The following is a 24,620-nucleotide window of genomic DNA, read 5'->3' as shown; positions in this document are numbered from 1 at the left end:
CCCATGCCACCCATCTGGTCCCACCTCTAATTTATTGACTCTGATCTACTGAGTTTGGAAGGTTAACTTTCCAAAACAAGGCATTTTGTTTTATTTCTGAAATCAGAATATGCCAGTGAAAGTGAAGACCACTGGGTCAAGAACAAGAACTCCCCCAAAGTAGAGAGACTCTTTTTCCTCACCCTGGGCTGCGGGTGGCCCCGGGGACTGGGCCTCTCCTCCCAACACATGTGCCGCTGGCCCAACATGCCTCCATGGGCTTCGCGCCCAGAAACACCAGTTCAGGGCAGGGTAGTCTCTAGGGTTTCCAGGGGGTCCGCACCGGGCTTCCAACCTGGCCCAGTGAGGGCGCTCCTGACAGCCTCACAGACAGAAGGAGCGGCCGCCAGTTGCGCCTGCGCCTCAGGGACGGAGCACCGGAATAGGAGGCTCAGCAAGCCTATGGGGATCACCTGTGGGGAAGAGGCAGGGAGAACTGAAGCCTGAGAGAGTGAGGCCATCTGGGCAAGAGCCGTGGAAGAGCCAGAGCATTCGGTGTGGGAGTCAGAAGCTACTAGGTTGGATGCAAGAGTAGAAGAGAGTTATCAAGACCAGAAATTGTAGTGAGGTGGGTTAAGAACAGAAAGAAGCCTTCATCCAGACCCAGAAAACTCCTATTCATCCTCTAAGACCCAGTTCAAAGGCCCCTCCTCCCCCTCTTTCCTGGCTCCCCTCCTAAACAGACCCCATTTCTGCACCCCCGCAGCAGCTTTTCCACACCTCTGTGCCTCCTTGTCACAATCACAATTCCCCAAGAAACAGGGAGCTCCTTGGCAGAACATCACTAACTTTGTAAACGCAGTACCAAGCAAAATTCCTGATACGCTGAAAGGACTCAATAAATGTTAGCTGCCGGCGGGATACCTGTTCCTTCTCGTGTGCAACCTGGATGTGGAAGGAGATGGGAGCAGTCCGAATGTCATCCGACAGTGGCTGGGGGAAGTGGATCACCTGGAGGAGGGTCTCGATGCATCGAGCCTTGGGCTGTCCAGAGAACCGCTGTGGAGGAAGCAGGAAGGTCAGTGTCGGGCTAGAAGGCCAGGGGAGCAGAGAATGAAGTCGAGGAGGAGAAAGGAGTGGGAGAGTGGGAGGCAGGCACCTGGGATCCTGAAGACTGGCCAGAGAGGCTGTAGAGAAGTGGTCCCTATAGGCGATCCCAAACTCACAATCCCCAGGTGTGAAGAACAAGGGTTAGTGGTGGGCTTTGATGGGCCGGGTTAAACTGGAGGATTAATGGCAACTTGGTCACACTTTCAGCCATGTGCCACCAACCCCATAGGTTGGTAACCTTAAACTGAACTCACTCCTTCCAGTTTCCTCCTTAACCCCATCCATCCTTCATACCCTGCCAAGACTGCTCATCTGCAAAAGCTGCTCCTTTTTGTCACCCGCCCCCCCCACTAGCTCAGCACTGCCCAAGAGAAATATAATGTGAGCCACATATGTAATTTAAGATTTTCTAGTACTGCATTAAAAAAGAAACACATGGAATGCAAAAGAAACAAATAAGAAAATAGATTTTAATCATGTTTTATCTAATCCAATATATATATCTAAAATATTATTTCAACATATAAACAATATTACAAATTATTAATAGGATATTCTACAATATTTTTGTATCATGTCTTTGAAATCTAGTGTCTAGTTTATAATCCCAGCACATCTCAGTTCAGGTACTGAATTTCGATGTAAAAGTAAAATGTAGTTCTACCAAAACAATAAAGTTGCATTTAATGAAAAAAATTACACTGCTTCAGTTTTTAAACAAAACATAAAAGTTCAGCTCCGAAGACACACTAGCCACATTTCAAGTGCTCAGTAGCCACATGTGGGTGGTGACTGCCATTTTGGATGGCCCAGGTCTAGCTACATTTGGTAAGCCCCAGTTCTGGTCTGGCTTTCAATCTTCCACGTAATCCTTAGAGGGGCCACTCTGGGATGCCAAGTCCTGGATCAGACATATCTCCGATTCCCCCTACCCACCCCAACCCCAGGATCTAAAAGAGCATAAAGCACTTTTCTTTTCCTGGTTGGTTGGTTCTATTCATTAGAGAAGGTTCTAGGGACTTGGTGGGTGCTCACTAAATGCTCATTGATTGATTCCCTTTACACAGGGTTGTCAGATTTAGCAAATAAAAATACAGGATACCCAGGAATAGGAATTTCAAATGAATAATGAAAAAAATAGTATAAGTATGCTTCAAATATTGCATGGGACATACTTATACTAAAAAAAAAATCCTTTATTTATCTGAAATTCAAATTTGTCCTGTATTTTTATTTGCTAAACTTAACAACCCTCCTTTCATGACCAGCTATTGTGCTATCTGCTCGGCAGCCATTCCTCCCCCTTCTAGTACCAGCACCTTGATCTTCCTCCAGGGAACTATGGTTCTTCCATTCTTAGGCCAGGCCGTTTGACTGAGGCTCACTTCCCACCCTTTCCTCCAGTGCCATCCCATAGGGAGAGCACATGAGCCAGGCCTGGGCAGAGGGCTGCTTTCCCCTGGAGCAGTGACTGGCTCAGAGATGGCATGTGACCCAAGACAAGCCAGCGAGAGCCCTTCCTCCCAGGCATTCGTGGGAATCACAGGCACAGATAAACTCTCCTTCCACTCGGGTTGCTAAATTGGTAGGACGCTAGGCTGGCACTGCCGGGGGCCAATTTGCCACCTACTGGAGAAAAGCTGCCTGAGAAGGAGAACAACACAAAGGAGAGTTAAAGGCTGACATTCCGGAGCACATTGTTTGGAGTATCTGGATCGAGCTACCCTGGAACTCCAGTTACGTGAACCAGTCATTTGCCTTGTTTAGCTTAAACCGGTATGAATTAGAGGTCTGTCACATACTTGTAACTGAAAGAATCTTGTCTGATAGTTATCATCACACAGTTATGCCCCCAAGCGTGCACATACATTCCCCAGAGTGGAGGATGAGCCTGATAGGAGGAGGAGGCAGCGCAGGAGTAAAGTCAGCCCTTGCCCCACACGTGTCCGTATCTCTGTGGCAGCCTAGGCAGGGGGCCGGGCCCCACCCAGCCACGTCCCATCACAGCCTACCTGCAGCATGGCCAGCGCCCGCCAGAAGAGCTTGGAGTTGCGAATGCGGAGGTCCAACATGTGGTTTTGGAGAATCTTCCCAAGAAGCACATGGGCCCCTGTGCTCACAGTATTCAGCACCCACTTGGTGCTTAGCTCATGCTGGAACCTCTAAACAGGGCACACACACGAGGGTATGGGAAATTAGAAGATGGTAGAGCAACAGGGTGAATAGGGCCCTATTGTCAGACAGGAATCCAGGGATCAAAAACCAGGGACCAAAATACAGACATAATTTGTTTGACCAGCCCAGAGTTTAGACGTCAGGACAGTAGTTGTAAACCAGGACTGTCCCAGGCAAACTTGGTGGTGTCACACATTTGTGGTTTTGACCCCCCAGTACACAGATATCTTCTCTGAGTTCTTTTTTTTTTTTTAAGATTTTATTTATTTATTTATTTGACACAGAGAGAGAGACAGTGAGAGAGGGAACACAAGCAGGGGGAGTGGGAGAAGGAGAAGCAGGCTCCCTGCCGAACAGGGAGCCCGATGCGGGGCTTGATCCCAGGACACCGGGATCATGACCCGAGCCGAAGGCAGACGCTTATCGACTGAGCCACCCAGGCACCCTCTTCTCTGAGTTCTTGCACAAAAGGGTTTTGCACTTATCAGAACTTTCCTTCTGCTCCCCAGGTACCTGACAGGGGAAGAGTGAAGATCCTGGGATTCATTCCACTAGACCAAAGGCTCCTTGAGAGCAGAGATGGTGTCTTATTCTGCTCCAGAGCCCCAATCTTTTTGATAATGGCTGATACATGGTTACTGATCAATACACATTTGTTGAAAACTAATTCAATCTAAACCTATAACAACCCAACGAAATAGGATTTTCTATCCCCATTTCTACATATGTGGAAACTAGAGGTCAAAAGTAAAGTAACGTGAGGGGCACCTGGGTGGCTCAGTCAGTTAAGCGTCCGACTCTTGATTTTGGCTCAGGTCAGGATCTCAGAGTCATGAGATCGAGCCCTGCATTGGGAGTCTGCTGGAGATTCTTTCTCTCCTTCTCCCTGTGCCCCTCCCACCACTTGTAGTCTCTCTTTCTCTCTCAAATAAATAAATAAATCTTAAAAAATAAAAAGAAGTAACTTGAATAAACTTATATTAATAGTGACATGTAGAATCAGGACCTAAATCCAGGTCTTCTGATTTGTGATGAAGGCATTTCCTACTTGGCCACAATCATCTCCTAGGTGAATAAGATAATGTATGGGAAAGCACACTGAAAACTAAAACACTGTACAAACACATAGTACTGTGAGTATAAACACCACTTGTCCTTGGCCCTCATCTCTTGCACTTATAACCTCCATTACTGCACTTTGCATCTATTACTATGACCGGAGTCCAGAAAAAGAATTGAGAGGATTAATTACTGGGTCCTAGCCAGGCTAGGGAACAAGCTACCACTACTTCTACCCTCTTATTCTGGCATCCTAGAAATAGTGGGTCACACACACCCTTTGCAGAGGGTATATTGAAAATACTTAATAAGTGATTGACAGGGACATGAGTACCGTATAAGAACATTTGCAATGATGTGGATGGAGCTAGAGATTATTATGCTAAGTGAAATAAGTCAGTCAGGGAAAGACAAATGCCATATGATTTCACTCATATGTGGAATTTAAGAAACAATATAAAGGGGGGAAAAGAGAGAGAGAGAGAGGCAAGCCAAGAAACAGACTCTTAACTATAGAGAACAATGGTTACCAGAGGGAAGGTAGGTGGGTGGGGGATGGGTGAAGCAGGTGATGGGGATTAAGGAGTGCACCTGTTGTGATGAGCACCGGGTGTTGTATGGAAGTGTTGAATCACTATATTGTACACCTGAAACTAACATTACACTGTGTGTTAACTAACGGGAATTTAAATAAAAACTGGGGGAAAAAAAAAAGATACTGTGGCTCATTTGGCCAAAAAAAAAAAAAGAGAGAGAGCGCACACGCAGAAATCTGACCAATCAGAATGGAGCTAGCTAGTATGCAGTACACAGACTGCGCTGTGGGAAAGAGATCAATCAACTCTGGGTTATATCATTTATGTCACTGACCATTATATTACCATGTATACCATGAGCTATCATTAACACAAAAATATATTAAAGTGTACATAATTTGAATCCAGACGCATTCATTTTAAAGTACATATAGAAAAAAGGCAGCAAATGTACCTAGAAAAATCCTTAAAAAGATGAGTGAGAGGGGCGCCTGGGGGGCTCAGTCATTAAGCGTCTGCCTTCGGCTCAGGTCATGATCCCAGGGTCCTGGGATCGAACCTCGTATCGGGCTCCCTGCTCGGCAGGAAGCCTGCTTCTCCCTCTCCCACTGCCCCTGCTTGTGTTCCTGCTCTCACTATCTGTCTCTCTGTCAAATAAATAAATAAAATCTTAAAAAAAAAAAAAGTGAGAGAAGCACTAACCTTTCAGATATTAAGAACACAATAAGCCTCTATATTTAAACTGTATGGCATCATCACATCAATAGACAGACTGGTAGAACAGAACAGAAAGTCCATAAATAAACCAGTGCACGTGGGAACTAAGTATCTGATAGAAGTAGCATCTCAAATCACTCAGGAAAAGATGAATTTAAAAAATATATTGAGATGGAGCATCTGGGTGGCTCAGTCAGTTAATGTCTGACTTTGGCTCAGGTCATGATCTCAGGGTCCAGGGATGGAGCCCCATATGGGGCCCCTGCTCAATGGGGAGTCTGCTTCTGCCCCCACCCCTGCTCCTTTTCTCTCTCTCTCGCTCACTCTCTCTCAAATAAATAAATTATAAATATATATTATATATATGGAGAGAGACAATCACTTAGAAAAAAATAAAAGTGGGTTCATACCTTAACCCATACACAAGAATCAATTAATGAATTGCAGGTCTAAGTGTTTTTTAAAAAAGAAAGAAAAAAGAAACCATTTTTACTAGAAGAAACCCGTACTAGAAGAAAGCACAGGTGGAGTTCCTTTACAACCTGGGAGTAGCAGAGAGCTTTCTGTGCCTCAAGGTCCAGATTCAACAAAAAATGGATTAATAAGTTCTACCCCAGAAAAATTAAAACAAAGACATTTGCATGGTTAAAACCCAAATGAAATATTTACAATATATATCAGAAAGAAAGGACTAATGCCTCTGATTTATAAAGTGCTAAAAATCAGGGGCACCTGGGTGGTTCAGTCAGTTAAGTGTCTGCCTTCGGCTCAGGTCATGATCCCAGGGTCCTAGGATCGAGCCCACATCGGGCTCACTATTCAGCAGGAAGCCTGCTTCTCCCTCTCCCTCTGCATGTCACTCCCCCTGCTTGTGCTCTCTCTCTCTCAAATAAATAATATCTTTAAATAAAAATAAAGTACTAAAAATCAAGGGATCATACAGACCCCAACACCATTAGAAAATGAGTATATTTCATGTATTTACATGAACACACAATTCACAAAAAGATTTACTAAAGACCCTTAAGCATGTGAAAAGATACTCAACTAAACACATAATAAGTAAAATACAAACGAAAACCACACAGAAATAGAATTTCTCATCTATCAGATTGGCAAAAATCCAAAAGCTTGAGAATGCTCTTAAAGAGGCTATAGGGAAGGGGCGCCTGGGTGGCTCAGTCGTCAAGCATCTGCCTTCAGCTCAGGTCATGATCCCAGGGTGTTGGAATCGAGCTCCGCATCGGGCTCCCTGCTCCACGGGAAGTCTGCTTCTCCCTCTCCCACTCCCCCTGCTTGTGTTCCCTCTCTCACTGTGTCTCTCTCTGTCAAATAAATAAATAAATAATCTTAAAAAAGAAGCAAAATGGGACAATCTCTATGAAGGGAAATGTTGCAGTATCTAACAAAATTACATATGTATTTATCCTTTGACCCAGCTCTCATTCTTCTAGGAATTTACCCCAAAAATACACTTCTACATTACAAAAATACATGCATATTCATTGCATCATTATTGGTAATAGCAAAATATTGGAAACAACCAAATGTCCTACATCAGAGACTGCCCAAGTAATTCTTGCACATGTACAATTTACACACAAATGTAAAAAATAATGAGGAAGGGTTTTATAAACCCAAGTGGAGTTATTTTCAGGATATCTCATTAAAGTACAAAAGAATATACATAGCACAGTACCTCTTGTATAAGAAAAAATTATAAAGTACATACAAACACACTTTTTTTGCAAAAAGAACCACAGGAAGGCACGTCAGTAACTAATGAAATTGTTTACCTGTAGGGATGAGTGGAGACAGGAGGAAGGAAGAGTGAAGGGGGTGGGACATCTCCTTTTTATACAGTTTGACTTTATTTTTTTTATTTTTTTAAAGATTTTATTTATTTATTTGATAGAGAGAGACACAGCGAGAGAGGGAACACAAGCAGGGGGAGTGGAAGAGGGAGAAGCAGGCTTCCCGCAGAGCAGGGAGCCCAATGAGGGGCTCGATCCCAGGACCCTGGGATCATGACCTGAGCCAAAGGCAGATGCTTAACGACTGAGCCACCCAGGCACCCCTACAGTTTGACTTTAAACCACGTTATGTTTTACATATTCAAAAGATAAAGTGATATCAAAAACAAAAAACTCAGGGACACCTGGGTGGCTTAGTCAGTTAAGTGTCTGCCTTTGGCTCAGGTCATGATCCCAGGGTCCTGAGATTGAGTCCCTGCTCAGCGGGGACCCTGCTTCTCCCTCTCCCTCTGTCTGCTGCCCCTCCTGCTTGTGCTCTCCCTCTCTCTCTCTCTGACAAATAAATAAAATCTTAAAAAAACTTCTAAAATGGAAAAAAAATAAAAATAAAGGAAATGAAACTAACTATATATCATACTGATAACATAACTACAGAGAGAGAGGAAAAAATTTAATGCAAGTGACTTTTGACACTTTAGGTATCTTTCGTGGGATATGGTCAGAAGACAAAAAGAACTGCAAAGAAATCTTGACCATTCTTGGTAAGTTTGTTGATGATAGTGTTTTAGGGTAGCAATTTCAAAACCAGTATTTATTGCAGGACTAAGCAAATGGATAAATATATTGATGATGTTGGAAATCAACATTCTCACTAAGGGAAAACAGGAAGGAGAACACATATACATTCATAAATGTGTATATATGTACTTATGTGAAAAAAAATACACAGTTGACCCTTGAACAAGGGTTTGAACTACACGGGTCCACTTATAGGCAGATTTTTTCAATAAATACAGTGTGGTACTATAAATAAATTTTCTGTATGATTTAACATTTTCTTTTCTCTAGCTTATTTTACTGTAAGGATACAGCCTATAATACATATAACTTTAAAAATATGTGTTGACTGTTTTTGGGAAGGCTTGTGGTCAACAGTAAGCTATTAGTTAAGTTTGGGGGAGTCAAAAGTTATAGGGGGGTTTTCAACTGTGTGGGGTGCCAGTGCTTCTAGTCCCCGTGTTTTTCAAGGTCAACTATATTAGCTCATTCTTTTCTTTCTTTTTTTTTTTTTTTGAGACAGAGACAGTGCACACGCAAACAAACAGGGAGGGGAGCAGAGGGAGAGAGAATCTCAGACTCCACCCTGAGCACAGAGCCGGATGTGGGGCTCAATCTCATGACCCTGAGGTCATGACCTGAACGGAAATCAAGAGTCCGACATTTAGCCGATTGAGCCACCCAGGTGCCCCTGTATTTACTTGTTCTTTCTACCAAAGAACTTTGCTTAGGGGCAAAGCCACCAGTAGCAGAAGCGCCCCTACACCTAGGTTTTAAATACAGCAGTCCCCACTTACCCACGGGATGAGTTCCAGACCCCCAGGGGATGCCCGACACTGCACAGTACCGAGCCATACACATACTGTTTTTTTCCTATATATACATACCTATGATAAAGATTATTTTATGCATTAGGCACAGTAAGAGATGAACAGCAACAACAATAAAATAGAACAATTATAACAACATACTATAATAAAAGTTATGTGACTGTGGTCTCTCAAAATATCTTATTATACTATATTCACCATTCCCCTTCTGGTGACGATGTGAGATGACAAAATGGCCGCTGGATGAGATGGAGGGACAGGAATGACGTAGGCAGTGTGACGTAGCGTTAGGCTACTACTGACCCTTTGGACTACAGTTGATTGGGGTAAATGAAACCGTGGAAAGCAAACGTGGAGAAGGCGGGACCGCTGTACCAATCCCCACTGACAACCACGGGGGCTCCTTGAAAATTACTGATTCCAGCCAGGACTGGAACCAGGGAAAGTACGAGGTGAACCTGGGACAACATTTCTGTTCTCCTACATAGACGGCTGGGGACACTATTGTACGGACGCACATCTATACACACACACAGGTAAATAGTAATTACGAGATTTAGAAACTGAAGTGGAGTGATTTTCAAGATATCTTGTTAAAAAACGCAAGGCACAAAGACTATAATATGCTACCCTTTTGCATAAGAGAAAAGGTGATTTATTTTTTTTCCCAAAAAGACACACAGCAAAGAATGTTTAAACACTAATGTGGATATGTCACAAGGACAAAGGGGCCAGCTTGAATAAGAGCTCGTTTTGAGTATTAAAATCAATAATGACAGGGATGGATTAAAACACGCTTAACAACAAAAAATGCATGAGTCCATACTGAGTCTAAATATATGTAGATGGGGTGGGGAGAGAAGGGAGAGATTTTCTTTACAGAAGAATACCAACTAATAAATGTAGACAGAAAGATAGAAATAGAAAATCACCATTAAAAAGCCACCATAGTAATAAATTGATTCAACCAAGAATCATCTGTGGATGTTAAAACCATTGGGGGAAAGATCACTAAGGAATAGGATGCAAAGAAATCAGACTCTATCAGGGCGCCTGGGTGGCTCAGTCCGTTAAGCTTCTGCCCTCAGCTCTGGTCATGATCTCCGGCTCCCGGGATGGAGCCCCCCGGCTGGCTCCCTGCTCAGTGGGGAGTCTGCTTCTCCCTCTCCCTCTGCCCCTCCCCCATCACTCATGTTCTCTCTCTGTTTCTCTCAAATAAATAAATAAATAAAATCTTAAAAAAAAAAGAAATCTGACACTACCTTGAGTAAGTGATCAAACATCACCAATAAAGGAATGACCTGACATCAGGCACCTCCTAATCTGATACACTGACAAAGCCACAGTCTCCTCTATACAGTACTCCTGCCAAAAAACTTCACCTGAATAGAATGAAGAAACAATCAGGCAAATCCAAGGTGAAGCACATTCTGGAAAACAATTGGTCCAGACTCTATACTATTAGTGTCATAAAAGACACAAAAAACAGCTAAAGAATTCATCTAGATTAAAGAGACTAGGGGCGCCTGGGTGGCTCAGTCGGTTAAGCGTCTGCCTTCGGCTCAGGTCATGATCCCAGAGTCCTGGGATAGAGCCCCGCATCGGGCTCCCTGCTCTGCAGGAAGCCTGCTTCTCCCTCTCTTACTCCCCCTGCTTGTGTTCCCTCTCTCGCTGTGTCTCTGTCAAATAAATAAACAAAATCTTAAAAAAAAAAAAGAAAGAAGGAATTAAAAAAAAAATAAAGAAACTAAAGAGACCTGATAACTAAGTGCAATGCATTATCTCTGATTGGATCCTAGACCTGGAAATAAAAATAATACAGGGATAATTGGGGAAATTTTAATATGGTCTGCAGATTTGATAATTGTATTCACTGTCATTTGTCCTGAGTGTGATAATTATATTGTGATTATGTAGGCAAATGTCCTTGTTCTTAGGGGACACAGTAATTTGTGTCAAGTGTCATCATATCTCCAAGTATCTTTCAAATAATTCAGAGGAAAAGAGGGATGAAGCAGATGTGGCCAAATGTTAAAGATTGGTGAACCTAGCTCTCTCTCTCTCAAATAAATAAATAAAATCTTTTTAAAAATTGGTGTATGGGTGTTCACTGTTCTTGCAATTTTTCCGTAGGGTGGAAAATTTTTCAAAATACAAGTGTGGGAGGAGTTTACATCAAAAATATTTCTGCAACTAAAGATTTACTAATGGAAGCCTCTTTATTTCAAACAATTGCCATATATTTAGAAAGATACAAACCAGAATCAAGCATAAGACAGAAGCCATACACACCAAAAAAAGACTGATAGATGTGACTATGTAAAATAAAACATCTCTACATCAAAAATGTAGAAATAAAAAACAGTAATAAACTGGAGGAAAATACAGAACAAGAAAAAAAAGGCTACTGTCCTTGCTATATACACTCCCTTTTATAAATTAGTAAGAAAAAAATAAATACGCTCAAAAGAATGGGTGAATATGCTCAAAAGGTATGAAAAAGTAACACAATAAAGAAAAAAAGTGCAATACCCAATATATATCTTTAGGTGGCCAATCTCCACAGTTATCAAAGGAATTTGAATTAGGGGCACCTGGGTGGCTCAGTTAACTGTCTGACTTCAGTTCAGGTCATGATCTCAGGTCCTGGGATCAAGCACCTGCGTTGGGCTCTGCGTTCAGCAGGGAGTCTGCTTCTCCCTCTCCCTCGGCCCCTCCCTCTCCCCCTACTCATGCTCTCTCTCTCTCAAAACCATAAATAAATATCTTTAAAAAAATGATGGTGTCGGGCGCCTGGGTGGCTCAGTTGGTTAAGCATCTGCCTTCCACTCAGGTCATGATCCTGGAGTCCCAGGATCAAGTCCCACGTCGGGCTCCCTGCTCAGCAGGGAGTCTGCTTCTCCCTCTGACCCCCCTCTCTCTCATGCTCTCTCTCTCAAATAAATAAATGAAAAATCTAAAGAAAAAATGATGATATGGATATATTTGTACAGAAATGTGTTCATAATTTTCAATGAAGAGAAGCAAGTTAAAAACAGCATGTCAAATATGGTCCTGTTTTTGTATAAATATATTTACGTATGCATAAAAAAGCCTAGAGGGACATTCTCCAAAATTTGTCTAAGTGGTTTTTTAGAAGAAGGTTGTTATGGATACTTTTTTCCTTCTTCTGATTTCTGTATTTTCTGAACTGTTTACAACAAAAATGTTGCTATTATAATTACAATTTTCCTTAAAAACAGATCTTTTTCAAAAGATCACAGGTTAGGGTGCCTGGGTGGGTCAGTCGGTTAAGTGGCTGCCTTTGGCTCAGGTCACGATCCCAGGGTCCTGGAATCGAGTCCCATGTCTGCAGGGAGTCTGCTTCTCCCTCTGCCCCTCCCCCCACTCGTTCTCTCAATCTCTCTCTCTCAAATAAATAAATAAAATCTTTTAAAAAAAAAAAAAAATCACAGCTTAACATTCCCTACCATATCCCCTATCCCTGGAATACTACCTGGCATGTGATAGGTGCATAAAAAATATTTGTTGAAGGAATGAGTAAAAGAATCTGACTCAATTCATGGATATGGTTGAAATTTATATTGTGAAGTGAAATAAACCATGGGCTTAGAGTCACAAGGCCAGGGTTTGAGTCTTGACTCCTGCTTTAGCCATGTGGCTATGATTACAATCCCTTAATCTCTTAGTTTCAGCTTCCTTATCTGAGATGAGGGACAAAACCTACATCCTTTAGGAGCTCGTTATGAGAAATGATTATTATAAATGAAATAGTTTGTGAAGTGCATAGGCCTACATGTGTATTAGGTACAATGAGTGTACAGTGGAACCCGGAAGTGCGGAGAGGTATCTCACTTCAAGGAGGGGGCTAAACATTGTGGGTTTCATTGGAGAAGACTTCTTAGAAGATGTGAGTGTCAAAGGAGACAACGAATGTGGAAAGTATGCCAAAAAGTAGAGATGTGACCAATGAACACCATTTGGAAGGGAAGACAAAGATACACACTGGAAGGAGCAAGGATCCCCTGGCTCGGGGTGGGGGGGGGGGGGGGGGGGAGCTTCCATTGAGTTCTTAGTGCAGGTAAGAAAGCATGGCAGCTGTTGTCTGGTCAAGTCAGGAAGCTTCCTGGAAGAGGTGATCTGAATAATGGATAAGACCACATCTCTCCAGGGCAACCCTTTGGGGCCCTGGTTGCGCCCTGTGGATGGTGGACAGGTGTCAGTGAGAAAACGGAGGACCACAGATGTAAAACTGCTTTCTTTCTTGGGCCACAAAGCACAGATGAACTGATACTCAGATGTCCCAATGCCCACTCTAAACTCTAAACTGCGAAGTGCACCCAAATTGATTATTATTTCTATGATTATTATCAGTGCTTGCACTGATAATGCTTTGCCCAAACATTATCAGTGCTTCACAAGTGAAATTATAATTAGCAAAAATTATAATGATAATACATATTGTAATAAATTATAACTAGTGGAATTATAATTTCATTGTATTACGGACGATATCAGTGTAATATTGTCTGCAGTGAATTCAGCATAGTGAATTTGCAAGCATATGCCTTAAAGAGTTTTGTATAGTGAGGATGACTATAATATCGACAATGAACCCGTAACAAAGGACAAATGAGTATCTGTCAGACGACCGGTGGCCTGGCCTGTCTTTTGCGCCTATTCCTGGATAGAACTGAGCCATTGCCTTGGAAACTCTGACCAGTGACCTGGTGACACAAGAACTTGCCCAGCTGGCTTTCTGGAAGTCCAACAAAGCTTTCTACCTCCAGCCTTGAGTTTTCTAATTTCTGGAACCCCTCCCCCTTTGAGTCCCTCAGTGCAGATAATATCCTCTTAGTCCCCATACCTGGATGAAGTTCCCTTCATATTCGAAGAAAAGCAGTGGCCACATGATGCTGATGATGGAGGGGAAGAGCTTCTTCAGAGGGGTCTGGGGAAAGAGAGAGAGAGAGATGAGCCAGAGCAGCATCTCCAGGAAGGCCTTGCTGTAACTGCCACCCCAGGTTCCCTCCCCAAGGCCGGACCCTCACCGGCAGGGCCTGGCCCACGGTGCTGTGTGCCCGGGTCTGGAGGTTGGCAGTCTTCTCTTTCACCTGCTCCACCGGCGTCTGCACCTCCGTGAGGTTGTCTAGGAGAGGGGGAGGGCACCAGAGATGAAAGGCTGGCTGTCCAGCTGTTCTTCCTGTTCCCCGGGGTCCAGTCAGGACACGTGCCCCTGGCCCTCCCTCAGAGCAGGTGCCTTAAGACCCAGAAAAATGACAGTTCCCCTGAGTCACTCTGCCGCCTCCATCTGCTCACCCCACCGCTTCCGTCTTCCCTCTCACCACCCAGGGTAAAAATGAAGACCACAGTGTCAATTTCCATGAGGGATGGCAAGATGGAAGTCAGGAAGTCCTCCTGGGAGAAGGAGAACTGGGGACCCTGGGCACAAGAAGATGGGAGTCCCCCCACATGAAAAACTCCAGCACAGAGCCCCGGAGACTGCAGAGGGCCTCACAGGACCTCTCATACAGCGTGTTTGTATACAGATGAAAGAACTGAGGTTCAAGGAGGTAAAGTGTTATGCCCAAGATGATGCAGCAAGTTGAGGGAAGAGCACTGGACCAGAGCCAGCTTTAGAGGGTGAATCCAGAGCCTTCCACCCTCCCTGTGCTGCCCCAAAGCCTCCCGACCTCTAACCCATATTCCCTTCTCTGAACTGTCTGCCCTGTTACACTCCCCAACCTGTCTCTACCTCCCCTTACCTCCCATTCTGCACACCAATCACCTTCACAACCTCCCCCATGTCCCGTCATCCTCCCACCCGGTTGATGAGCTCAGCCTTCTGGTTAAACATATCACTGTGATCACCAATGAAAAAGCCACAGACATCTCAGAAATCTGGAAAGTTTAAGGACAGGGAGAAAGGAGTGATGGGCTTTATAGGAAAGAAAAGTTCTAGGCTTGGGGGGATGTTAATGCGACTTGGAGGAAAGTGGCAAGTGGGGTGTAGGGTGAGGTGTCACACACATGGGAGGCCACAGCTAAGCAGGGCTGGGAGTTAAGGGACCAAGGCCTGAATAGGGGTTCAAAGGAAGGAGCATTTGACTGAAATGCCTATTCCGATAAGACAGGATGGACATTGAATGAGGAACCCCCATGGGTTGGGGGGGAGGAAATCGGTTTGCATCAGGAAGAACCAGGAAGAAAGTCTGGACTGGGGTCCCACCAGCACCAAAGGTGTGGATGCACTCCACTCCATCCATGATGGCAATGATGCCGAGGGTCTGCCAGCCAACCAGGTACACTCGGCCTTTTTTCTCCAGGCTGAGAATGGGCCAGAGGTCAGGACACAAGAGGAGAGATCACAGTGAAAAAAGACGAGGGATCAGAGAAAGATGCACATGGCAGAGCACAGGTGTAAACCAACAGGAAGCCTGCCATGCCCCTCCACCATGCAGACCACACCCCTCACCCTGTTAATGAGTCTTGTAGGGTCTCTGCTGCTCTCAGCACATTCCCCATCCACGCCACCTCCCCCCTCCAAACACATTTCCACATACCTGGTGCTGGCTTGCTTCATCAGGGCAGTGATCTTAGGGCTTTGACTATAGGTCACCTGATGAGCCCGCTCAAATGTCTGCAGGATTTCCAGAAGGCACCTGGCACCCGGGGTGGGCCCAGTGCCCCCTCAGAAAGCATGGGTACCCGCCCCTGCCAGCCGAAGGCACAATTCCCTTAAAACTAAGTTCTGCTGGTCCCTAGTGGAGGTGCAGTGAGTATTATCAGAATGCATTACAGAGAATAGAAAGGGCTTCAGTGAGCAGAACACAAAGAGCAGACAGAGGGATAAGGACATTAAGAGAGTGGTGGGAGGAGGATGGGATCAGAGTAGATGAGGAGGTTAAGTGGGGATTCTGGGAGCCAGGCCAGAGACCCCAGTAAGGGAAGCAGGCCCCCAGCAGAAGGAGCTCTTCCTGCATGACCTGGACCATCCCCAAGTCAAAGACTCTCCGAAATTAGGTTAGCTTTGGATGTCCCAAGTGGGCACAGAGATTAGCAGGACCTGAGGAATCCAGGGTCCACTGGAAACAATCGAGACTCTGTGTGGTAAGAACCCCAGGCCAGCTCTTTTCCCATGGGAGGCATGGTGGGGCCTCCGTCTTGCTGCCATTAACCCGTCTCTGCGTCTGGACTTGCCATCCCCCAACCTGTACCAACCCCTTCCCTGCCTGACTGATCTCTCTCGTCCAGATCCTCCCTACCTCTGAGCTGCTGCGATGCCCCGGTCCACAGTCTTATGGGCTGCCAGTAGCAGGGTTTCCAGCAGGATCTTGGTTGCACTTCCACCTTTCATCCGGGATGAGCCACTGAGGCCCTCGGGCTGAGGAGGTGATGACAGCTGAGAGGAACTGGGAGAGGAAGGAGGATCCTGGAGTTCACTAATTAGTGGCCGCTGGGCATGCACTCTGGGTGGTGGCCCCTGGCATGGAGTCTGGTTAGAGGCCACTGGGGCTGCATTCGGCAGGACTGGGGGTGCCCAGGGCGCTATGAGGATGCTGGGTTGAGGGCTTCACTGAGAGAAGAAGAGAGAGGGTAAGGGCCAGCTCTGGTCATTTCTACGGTACATTCAGGACTCTGAAGAGGAAGCCACAGTGATTGGGTGTCCCGTTAGCAGGAGATAAGTGTTTTTTGGAGAGGGTGTTTTTTTTTTTTTCAAGAAGTTTCTCCCCACCCAACCCCCCATTTTTTTAATAGCAGTTTGTCAATCTGAACACCACATTTCATGTCCTTTGGACAGACCAATGAAGCAGCCATTGTAATGGGTAGGGATGTGACACGACACACCATGCATAAAGAGATGGCTGCAAAAAGAATGATCAAGGGACGCCTGGGTGGCTCAGCCGTTAAGCGGCTGCCTTCGGCTCAGGTCATGATCCCAGAGTCCTGGGATCGAGCCCCGCATCGGGCTCCCTGCTCGGCGGAGAGCCTGCTTCTCCCTCTCCCTCTGTCTGCTGCTCTGCCTACTTGTGCTCTCTCTGTGTTAAACAAATAAATAAAAATATTAAAAAAAAAAAAGAATGATCAAAGCAGTGTCTGAGAAAAGGAGATTAAAAGTAAACAACTGCAGACAGGAAGAGAGATGAGCGCCTGAGAGCTGAAAGATAGGGACCTCACACGGGGTAGCTGCCTTCCTACCACACAGAGGGAGGAGCAAGGAGAATGTCTCAGATACGCCGATCACTGGCAGAGAGGGCCAGCAGCAGGGATTCGGCTCAGGCCCTTGTCAAGTCTAAGTGAGGGTAGACTACGCTCATGCCCTAGTGCCACGCATCTCCACCCCGGAGAAAAAGGCGCCGGAGCACCGGAGGCTTGAAAGGCCCACCCAGTTTTGGAGAGGATTAGAAAGGCAGAAAGATGAAACTGAATCCCATTGTTTTAAAGCCTGTATTTGAAACTAAAACGTAAGAGAAACAGAAAGCAATTTACCATTCCATTCAATACTCTCTACTCACAGATGCAAAAGAGGTTCTTCAAACGGGAAACCCACCCCAGACGGGTTAGGTGTTTAATGATTACGGATTTAGGAGACAGGATCAAGATGGAAATACAACATCTTAAGGTGAGTGAGGAAATGGGAAAACAGGATTTGCTTTACTACATTTTAGTTGACACACAATGCCAGGAATTTAGAGAAGATGTAACAAAATCAGAGGCATCTGGGAGGTGGCAAGCATTCCCTAGGTGGGAGTGGGGAAGATCCTACCCCAATTGCAGGATTGAGCACAAAAGCTTCTTGTTTCTCTTGCAGTTTCTGCATCCGCTCTGCTATTTGTCGGAATGTGGAACTCCAGTCTTCAATGGGGTCATTTCTGGGGCCCACAGAGAGAGAGGTGGGGAGATTGTGAGGATCTAAAGGAAGGAAGGGCCTCAGATGGGAGTCAGGATCAAAGACCACATTGGGATTGGGGTCTAACATCAACAATCTCCTAGAGATATGCTTTGGAGCTCATGGGGGCACTGTGTCTCTGAACCCCAAGGATAAGGGCTAGTAATGCATTCAGCAATTTAATCCCAGAGCAAAGCCAACACTCAAGTTTAAAGCTCCAGCCTGAGACCAGAACTTTCTCGTATCCTGGTCCTTGCCCATGTCCCACTGCCACGGCCATACTACCCACAACTCTCTGTAGGTCCCTGGAGGAGTACCTATCATCAGAATGTCAAAACTGCCACTTTATTTTCAGTCTTAAGGTCCATCAGAAGCCCTTCCCATTCCTGGGAATATATTCTGGCCATCTCCCCAAATAGCAAACCCCTCACTACTTGAGGGAGGGACAACAGTTCCTACTGAAGGAATACCACTGCAGGGTATGAAGCATAGCACCTAACAGTCGGCAAACATTTCTTGAATAAATTAATCATGAACAAAACAATGTGCTAAGGGGACAAGAGATCAACAGACTTGTTACCTGCTTAGGTGCAACCATGGAATCTCAAAGAATGGGGATCTTCTGTAGTTGACCTCTACTGGTCAACTCTGCTAGGGGGTACTTAGCAAATCACCCACTGTGGTAGGAGCTCAGAGAGTTACCTCTCTATAAGGCCTCTCTAACCTCCTCTTATCATCCCATCCCTGCAAAATGTCTACCCCTTCTTGAACTATTTTTATATTTTTTCATCTGTATTTCCTCGAGGGCAAACAAGTTTCACATATTACATGCCCATCGTGTAAAGTGTTTTCTGTCATTTGTCCTCAAACTACTTCTGAAAGTCCCTAGAGACCTAAGCAGAGCGAGGAGACAGTGTTCATTGTACAGTGGAAAACTGAGACTCCCAAACTTGGCTAGTCATCAAAATCACCTGGGAAGTTTGAGTTGTTGTCTTTTTTTTTTAAACTACCCATTTCTGGGTACCACGCCCACCCTGAGAATCAACTTCAGGAGTTCTGGAGTGGAGCCCCAAAATCTGTATTTTTAAAATGCTTCCCAGACGACTCTGAAGATTGGCCAAGTTTGGGAGCCACTGATTTAAGGAACAACTAGAAGATCTCCACGCCTACGTTGTTTGAAATCCTTTATTTCTCTTAGTCACAGTGCCTGAAATTAGCATCCACTGCAGCAGATACATTTTTGGTGAAGGAGAGTCCTCCATGAAAAGGAGCAGGGTTAAAAGTATCTCAGACTCATTTATATCTTCACATGAATTACACTACAAGCCTGGAATCTGGGAGTTGAGAAAAAGACCTCAGAAAGCACCCAGCTGCCCCATCCCCCAAGACCACCCCTGAATGCAAAGCTGCTCTTGAGAAATCAACAAGCCTTCACTGGAATACTCCAGCGACAGAAAGCCTTTAGCTTCATCAGGAGGCTCACTCCAATGGCTAAGTTAGCAGAGTTCCCCAAACCTGGCTGTGCACCAGCATCTCCAGGGATGTCTTTGAAAAATAGGTATTTCAGGGCCTTACCCCAAAGCGACAACATCAGAGCTCTCGCACAAGGGGCTAAAAATCTACCTTCTTATTGCTTTAACACTCCCTGGGACGCCTGGGTGGCTCAGTTAGTTACGCGTCTGCCTTCGGCTCAGGTCATGATTCCGGGGTCCTGGGATCGAGCCCCGCATCGGGCTCCCTGCTCCACAGGAAGCCTGCTTCTCCCTCTCCCACTCCCCCTGCTTGTGTTCCCTCTCTCGCTGTCTCTCTCTGTCAAATAAATAAATAAAATCTTTAAAAAGAAAAATCTAAAAAACAAAAACAAAAACCACTCCCAAGGCTGCACATCCACAGAACCACACCTGAGCACTATGGATTTCATACACTGACCTTCTCTGAGGTCAAAGTGGTCATCTACATAGAGAATAAGGCAGAGGTGATTGGGTGGCACAGAGTTTTCAGGAAAGGGGAACAGAGCCAAAGGGGTGCCTCGAATGACAAAGGAGAATGGGTGCTAAAATAAGGGAGCTGGGCAAAGGGGAGTCAGAGGCCACTCAGCACCCACTGCTCCTTTGAAAAGATGCTCATCTTTGTGGTATGCATTTTCCTGACCCTATTCTACCTTCTGGCCCTTGTTTCCCATGTCTCTTCCCTTCCTGTTTTGAATGTATGCTTTTGGTATTTTATGTGGCCTTTGTAAGCTGCCTTCAATCCTTTCTGAAACAAGAGAATAAATCAACCAACCGACCAAAAAAACAAAACAAAAACAAAAACAACCCACCGAAAACAAAAACCTCATAAGCTTAGGGACAGTCGATATTTACTTTAATATTCTGAGATGTGGTGAATAAGACCATATCCACCGTGCCATCCCCTTTGTGGTCGTACTGTAGATTTTGACAGGTTCCCTCTTGGCCTCCCCCGGGGTGTGGTCGGTCACTGTCTTTCATTACAGCAGGCTTACCTGGCCATGTTCACGGGGTTGCAACCAACCAGAACTGGCAAAAAGATGGCTGGGTTGTCCATGCAGTAATCCATCTGGCCTGCCACAAAGGGAGCCTGATGGTAGGGGAAGAAAAAGGGCATGATGAGAAGGGTTACTCTATTGTTGCTCGAGGCCCAGAGGCATCAGGATCCCCCAAAATGCTTGTTAGAAATGCATATTCCCAGGGGCGCCTGGGTGACTCAGTCGTTGAGCATCTGCCTTCGGCTCAGGTCATGATCCCAGGGTCCTGGGATGGAGCCCCGCATCAGGCTCCCTGCTCTGCGGGAGGCCTGCTTCTCCCTCTCCCACTCTCCCTGCTTGTGTTCCCTCTCTCGCTGTCTCTCTCTCTGTCAAATAAATAGATAAAATCTAAAAAAAAAAAAAAAAAAAACCTGCTTTAAAAAAAAAAAAAGAAATGCATATTCTCAGACCCAGGTAAGATCTACTGGATCCACATTTGATGGGGAAAGCCTCAGGCCTGTATTTTTAACAAGTTTCCCCAAGGAAATCCTCTGCATGGTAAAGTTTAAAAACTACTGAACTAAATTTTATGCTCCTTAAGGTCAGTGTCCTGCCCTCCTTGTGTGCCTCCTTCCACATCTAGCATTGCTGGACTTGTTTCTGCTTAGTGAATTGTTAGAATCAGTATGCTGCAATGGTGAGAGAAAATTGGGGTCACCAAGTCCAGTGCTTGGAATCTTGTTAAAATGCAGATTCAGACTCAGTAGGTTTTGGGGGGGGAGCCTGCAATTCTGCATTTCTAGCAAATCCTAGGAGATACTGATGTTACTATGCAAGGACCATGCTTAAGTAGCAAAGGACTGGCCCAGAGATCAGCTTTTTCTGTAAAGAGCAAGAGAGTAAATATTTTAGGCTTTGGGGGCCCTATGAACTCTGTACAATACGAAACCCTACCATTGTAGCATGAAGCGGCCATGTTATGTAAACACAAAGGCTGTGTCTCAGTAAAACTTTATTTACAAAAACAGGCAGTGGCAGGATTGACTTGCCTATGTAGTTTGCTGACGCTGGGACTAGTCCCTCTACCTTGGTTGTTGAATGGATTGATACACAGGTATTCTGAAATAGGATCCTTTCCCTTTCGTCCCACATTCATACAACTGGATCTCAATTAGTGAGAGTAAAATCAAAATTCCTTGTGCAAACCCTTTCTGTTTTCTAGCACCCACTTCATCAATCTATTTTCCATGCTATTCTGTTCCGACCCCCTTCCTCCCTATAAAATGGATCCACCCAGCCTGTCTTTACACTCACAGAGAGTCCCACCGAAATGCCAATGACAATCACCCTCTTCTTCCCAGCAGCCACCTAGGAGAAGAGGGTGGGTGAGACAGTGCCACCAGGAGGATTCTAGGACACAAACCTTTGCGTGGGGATGTCAGGGTCAGGACTAGGGGAGGGAATGGGCTTTGGCTGGATGGGGGCTTTTGTGTCCTCATGGGAAGGAACAGACAGAGGTGTCTGGCTATCAGTGGAAAACACAGACCTTCTTCAGTTCCTCAATCCCGTGCAGGGCACTATCTTCTGTCCCCTCCCTAGATGCCACCACAGACCTAAGAAGACAGACTCAAGGTCAGTGGCACTGGTTTGGAAGCAGAAGCCTACGGTATACCAGGGCAGAGAAGAGAATGCTTTGAGAGAAGGGAATGAAGGGAAAGCTATCATTGACTGAACACCTACTATTTGCTAGACACCATGATAGATGCTCTATAGGGCTGAAAAACTCCAGTACCTTTAAGGCCAATCAGGTAACATGAGTATGTGAAGTGGGCCAAGTGCAAGGCAATAAGAAATGATGGGGACCAAAGTAAACTGGATACAATCTTCACCTGAAAGCTCTAAAATTACATTTCCAAAAAAACACTGTCCAGACCAAACAAAATATTCAAAGCCAGCTTGTCTTACCTGTCACCCCCTGCAATGAGGTAGGTGTAAAGGGGTTTCTGTCCTAGACCTTTCATCAGCTGGTTGAAGGAGACCTGTCAGGGGGGAAGGACATGAAGTAGTGATGATAGTGAAGGGAGCGATTATCTTGGATTTGGGACACCTAGAGTGTAGAGGCTTATAAGGATTCCCTCAGGCCAGCGCTTAAGCCAGTACTGCTTGGAATTTGGCACTTCAAATGCTACTTGCAGATGATGGACTGGGGGTGCATGGGATGTAGAGACACGGGCAGTAGACTGGTGGGGATCGGGTGGGTTCTGAAGATATGAGGGCTCCATGGTGAGATCTAGCTTTGGGAAGAGAGGGAGCCAGGCCTCGAGGGGGCCACCTAGGAACATAGCTATGATGAGCTTTATGGTCCTGAGGGTCACTCCGAGAAGGCAGAAGGAGGAAAATCAGGGATCAGCGTACTCACCGACATGAGAAATGCCATCCTGCCAGAGGTGCCCCCTCCGCTCAGCACCACCAGCGCCCCCTCAGGCTCCTGAGAAAGAAAAACTGCCTATGTCGCCAGGTCCTAGCTCAGGTTGGGGGAAGCATATTCTTTCTCTATCAGCAGCAGAAGAACAATTGGGGAGACTTCTTAACCCTCCTCTTACGACAAAAGGGAACAGAACATAGGTGGTATGGTGTCGCAGAAAGAATGAAACTTCAGTCTGACTCCCAGCTCTGGCTTAGCTACTTATTCAAACCCTTACTTATTCCAGAAAGGACTGAGAGCAGCTTTGTCATCAACCAATCAATCAATAAAAAACAGTGCTACCCGGGGCGCCTGGGTGGCTCAGTCGTTAAGCGTCTGCCTTCGGCTCAGGTCATGATCCCAGGGTCCTGGGATCGAGCCCCGCATCGGGCTCCCTGCTCGCTGGGAAGCCTGCTTCTCCCTCTCCCACTCCCCCTGCATGTGTTCCCTCTCTCGCTGTGTCTCTCTCTGTCAAATAAATAAATAAAATCTTAAAAAACAAAAACAAAAAACAGTGCTACCCAGCAATTATTAGCTGGATATATTTGGGCAAGCTACCGTGATTATCCTTTGTTTTCCTATCTGAAAAAAAAATGGAGACAATCACACCAATTTCACAGGTTTTTACAAAGGTAATGAGTGTGAAAGCACAATGTCAATTATAGAGTATGACGCAGATAATAGTTATTATAATTACTGTTGATTAATAAGATGACAATAAAGATCCCAGAGGGAGGACTGGGAGAAAGGAGAATGGAGATGGAGCAAAATCAGAAGTGGAGGCCAAGAAAAGAGAAAGGTGGAGGGAAGAGAAGTTCAGGAGGGGAGCAAATGGCGAGCCCGTACCTTCAGCACTTCCTGAACTTTGCCAGCCACTTGTACCATGGTGGTCAGAATCGATTCACTATGCAGTCGCTGTAGGCAACAGGCAGGAATCAGAAGCCATTTGGATTTGGGGCTGGGGGGGTGTTAATGGTGGGGTGGAGGGGCTCTCAGGTCTCAAACATTGGGGACCATGGTTTGAGAGAGCAGAGGTTGAGGTACGGTTGGAGTCGGCATCTTTATTTTCAGTGTCCAGGGGATGGTCTGGGTCACCTGGTACGTGGGCATGACTTGCCCCTCCTCCTGGAAGATCTCAGCATCACATTGTCCCAGCAGTCGAACAATTTGCTCGGCATCTGCTTTGTCCAGGTCCTGGGTCGGTGGGTTTGACTTCTCTGTGATTGGCAGGGCTTCCTCATACCCAGACAACTAGAGGGAAGGGGGCACAAGGATACAGGCAGGAAGCCAAAGCCTCATTCACGCCTGCTGATCTGGAGGTGGGAGTGGCAGCGGGCACAAGGTTTGGACACACACACACACCATCCAAGGATTTAGCCTGCACTTGGTACTCTGGGCCTGATAGGGGAAGAAGATCAGGAAGGAAGATGGGAAGGAGGGGAGGGAGAGTAGAAACCCAGGGTGAAGGGAAGTCCAGATGAGAAATGATTCTAGGAATCAGTGCAGAAGACCAACATGGAGAAGAGGGTCTCACTTCCCACTTGCCAGGCTCTGGGGTCTCAATCACATGTTGAAACCGTTTTGTGCCCGGCATGGTCACAGGCTGTGGACACCCTGTCGTGTCTGCCTCCTCAGCCACACAAACCCTTTTGTCACGCTAACTCTGCTTCCAGCTGGCAGGGCCTTATCTGAGCCACAGTGATGATTAACCCAAGTACCCTGGCCTCTCTGTGCACCACCCCCTCTGAGTACCTCTTCCTGCACCCTTTCCTGGTCAGTCGGTCCCCAGCCCTCTGGTCACCCAGGGAAGCTCCTGGGGTCCCTCTTTGCATGCATGCAGACTG

General features: G+C 45.7%; 1 protein-coding gene across 1 annotated transcript; it reads right to left on the bottom strand.

Moving 5' to 3' along the window:
• Positions 1–281: 281 nt before the first annotated feature.
• GCKR (glucokinase regulator) lies at positions 282–24,370 on the bottom strand. Its single transcript, XM_032391526.1, is given in 19 exon segments — positions 282–452; positions 904–1,038; positions 3,102–3,251; positions 13,805–13,888; positions 13,989–14,086; positions 14,283–14,379; positions 14,762–14,838; positions 15,167–15,264; positions 15,501–15,599; positions 16,203–16,321; positions 17,705–17,810; positions 20,331–20,425; positions 21,627–21,680; positions 21,859–21,925; positions 22,278–22,351; positions 22,732–22,800; positions 23,623–23,691; positions 23,872–24,027; positions 24,311–24,370. Coding segments are annotated over 19 exon segments (1,878 nt in total).
• Between the last annotated feature and the right edge of the window lie 250 nt (positions 24,371–24,620).

This window comes from Phoca vitulina, unplaced genomic scaffold (genome assembly GCF_004348235.1).
Source record: "Phoca vitulina isolate PV1807 unplaced genomic scaffold, GSC_HSeal_1.0 scaffold63, whole genome shotgun sequence".
In the NCBI taxonomy this organism is placed as follows: Eukaryota; Metazoa; Chordata; class Mammalia; order Carnivora; family Phocidae; genus Phoca; species Phoca vitulina.
Note: the sequence above shows the minus strand (reverse complement) of the source record. Positions and strands in the feature narration are given on the sequence as shown.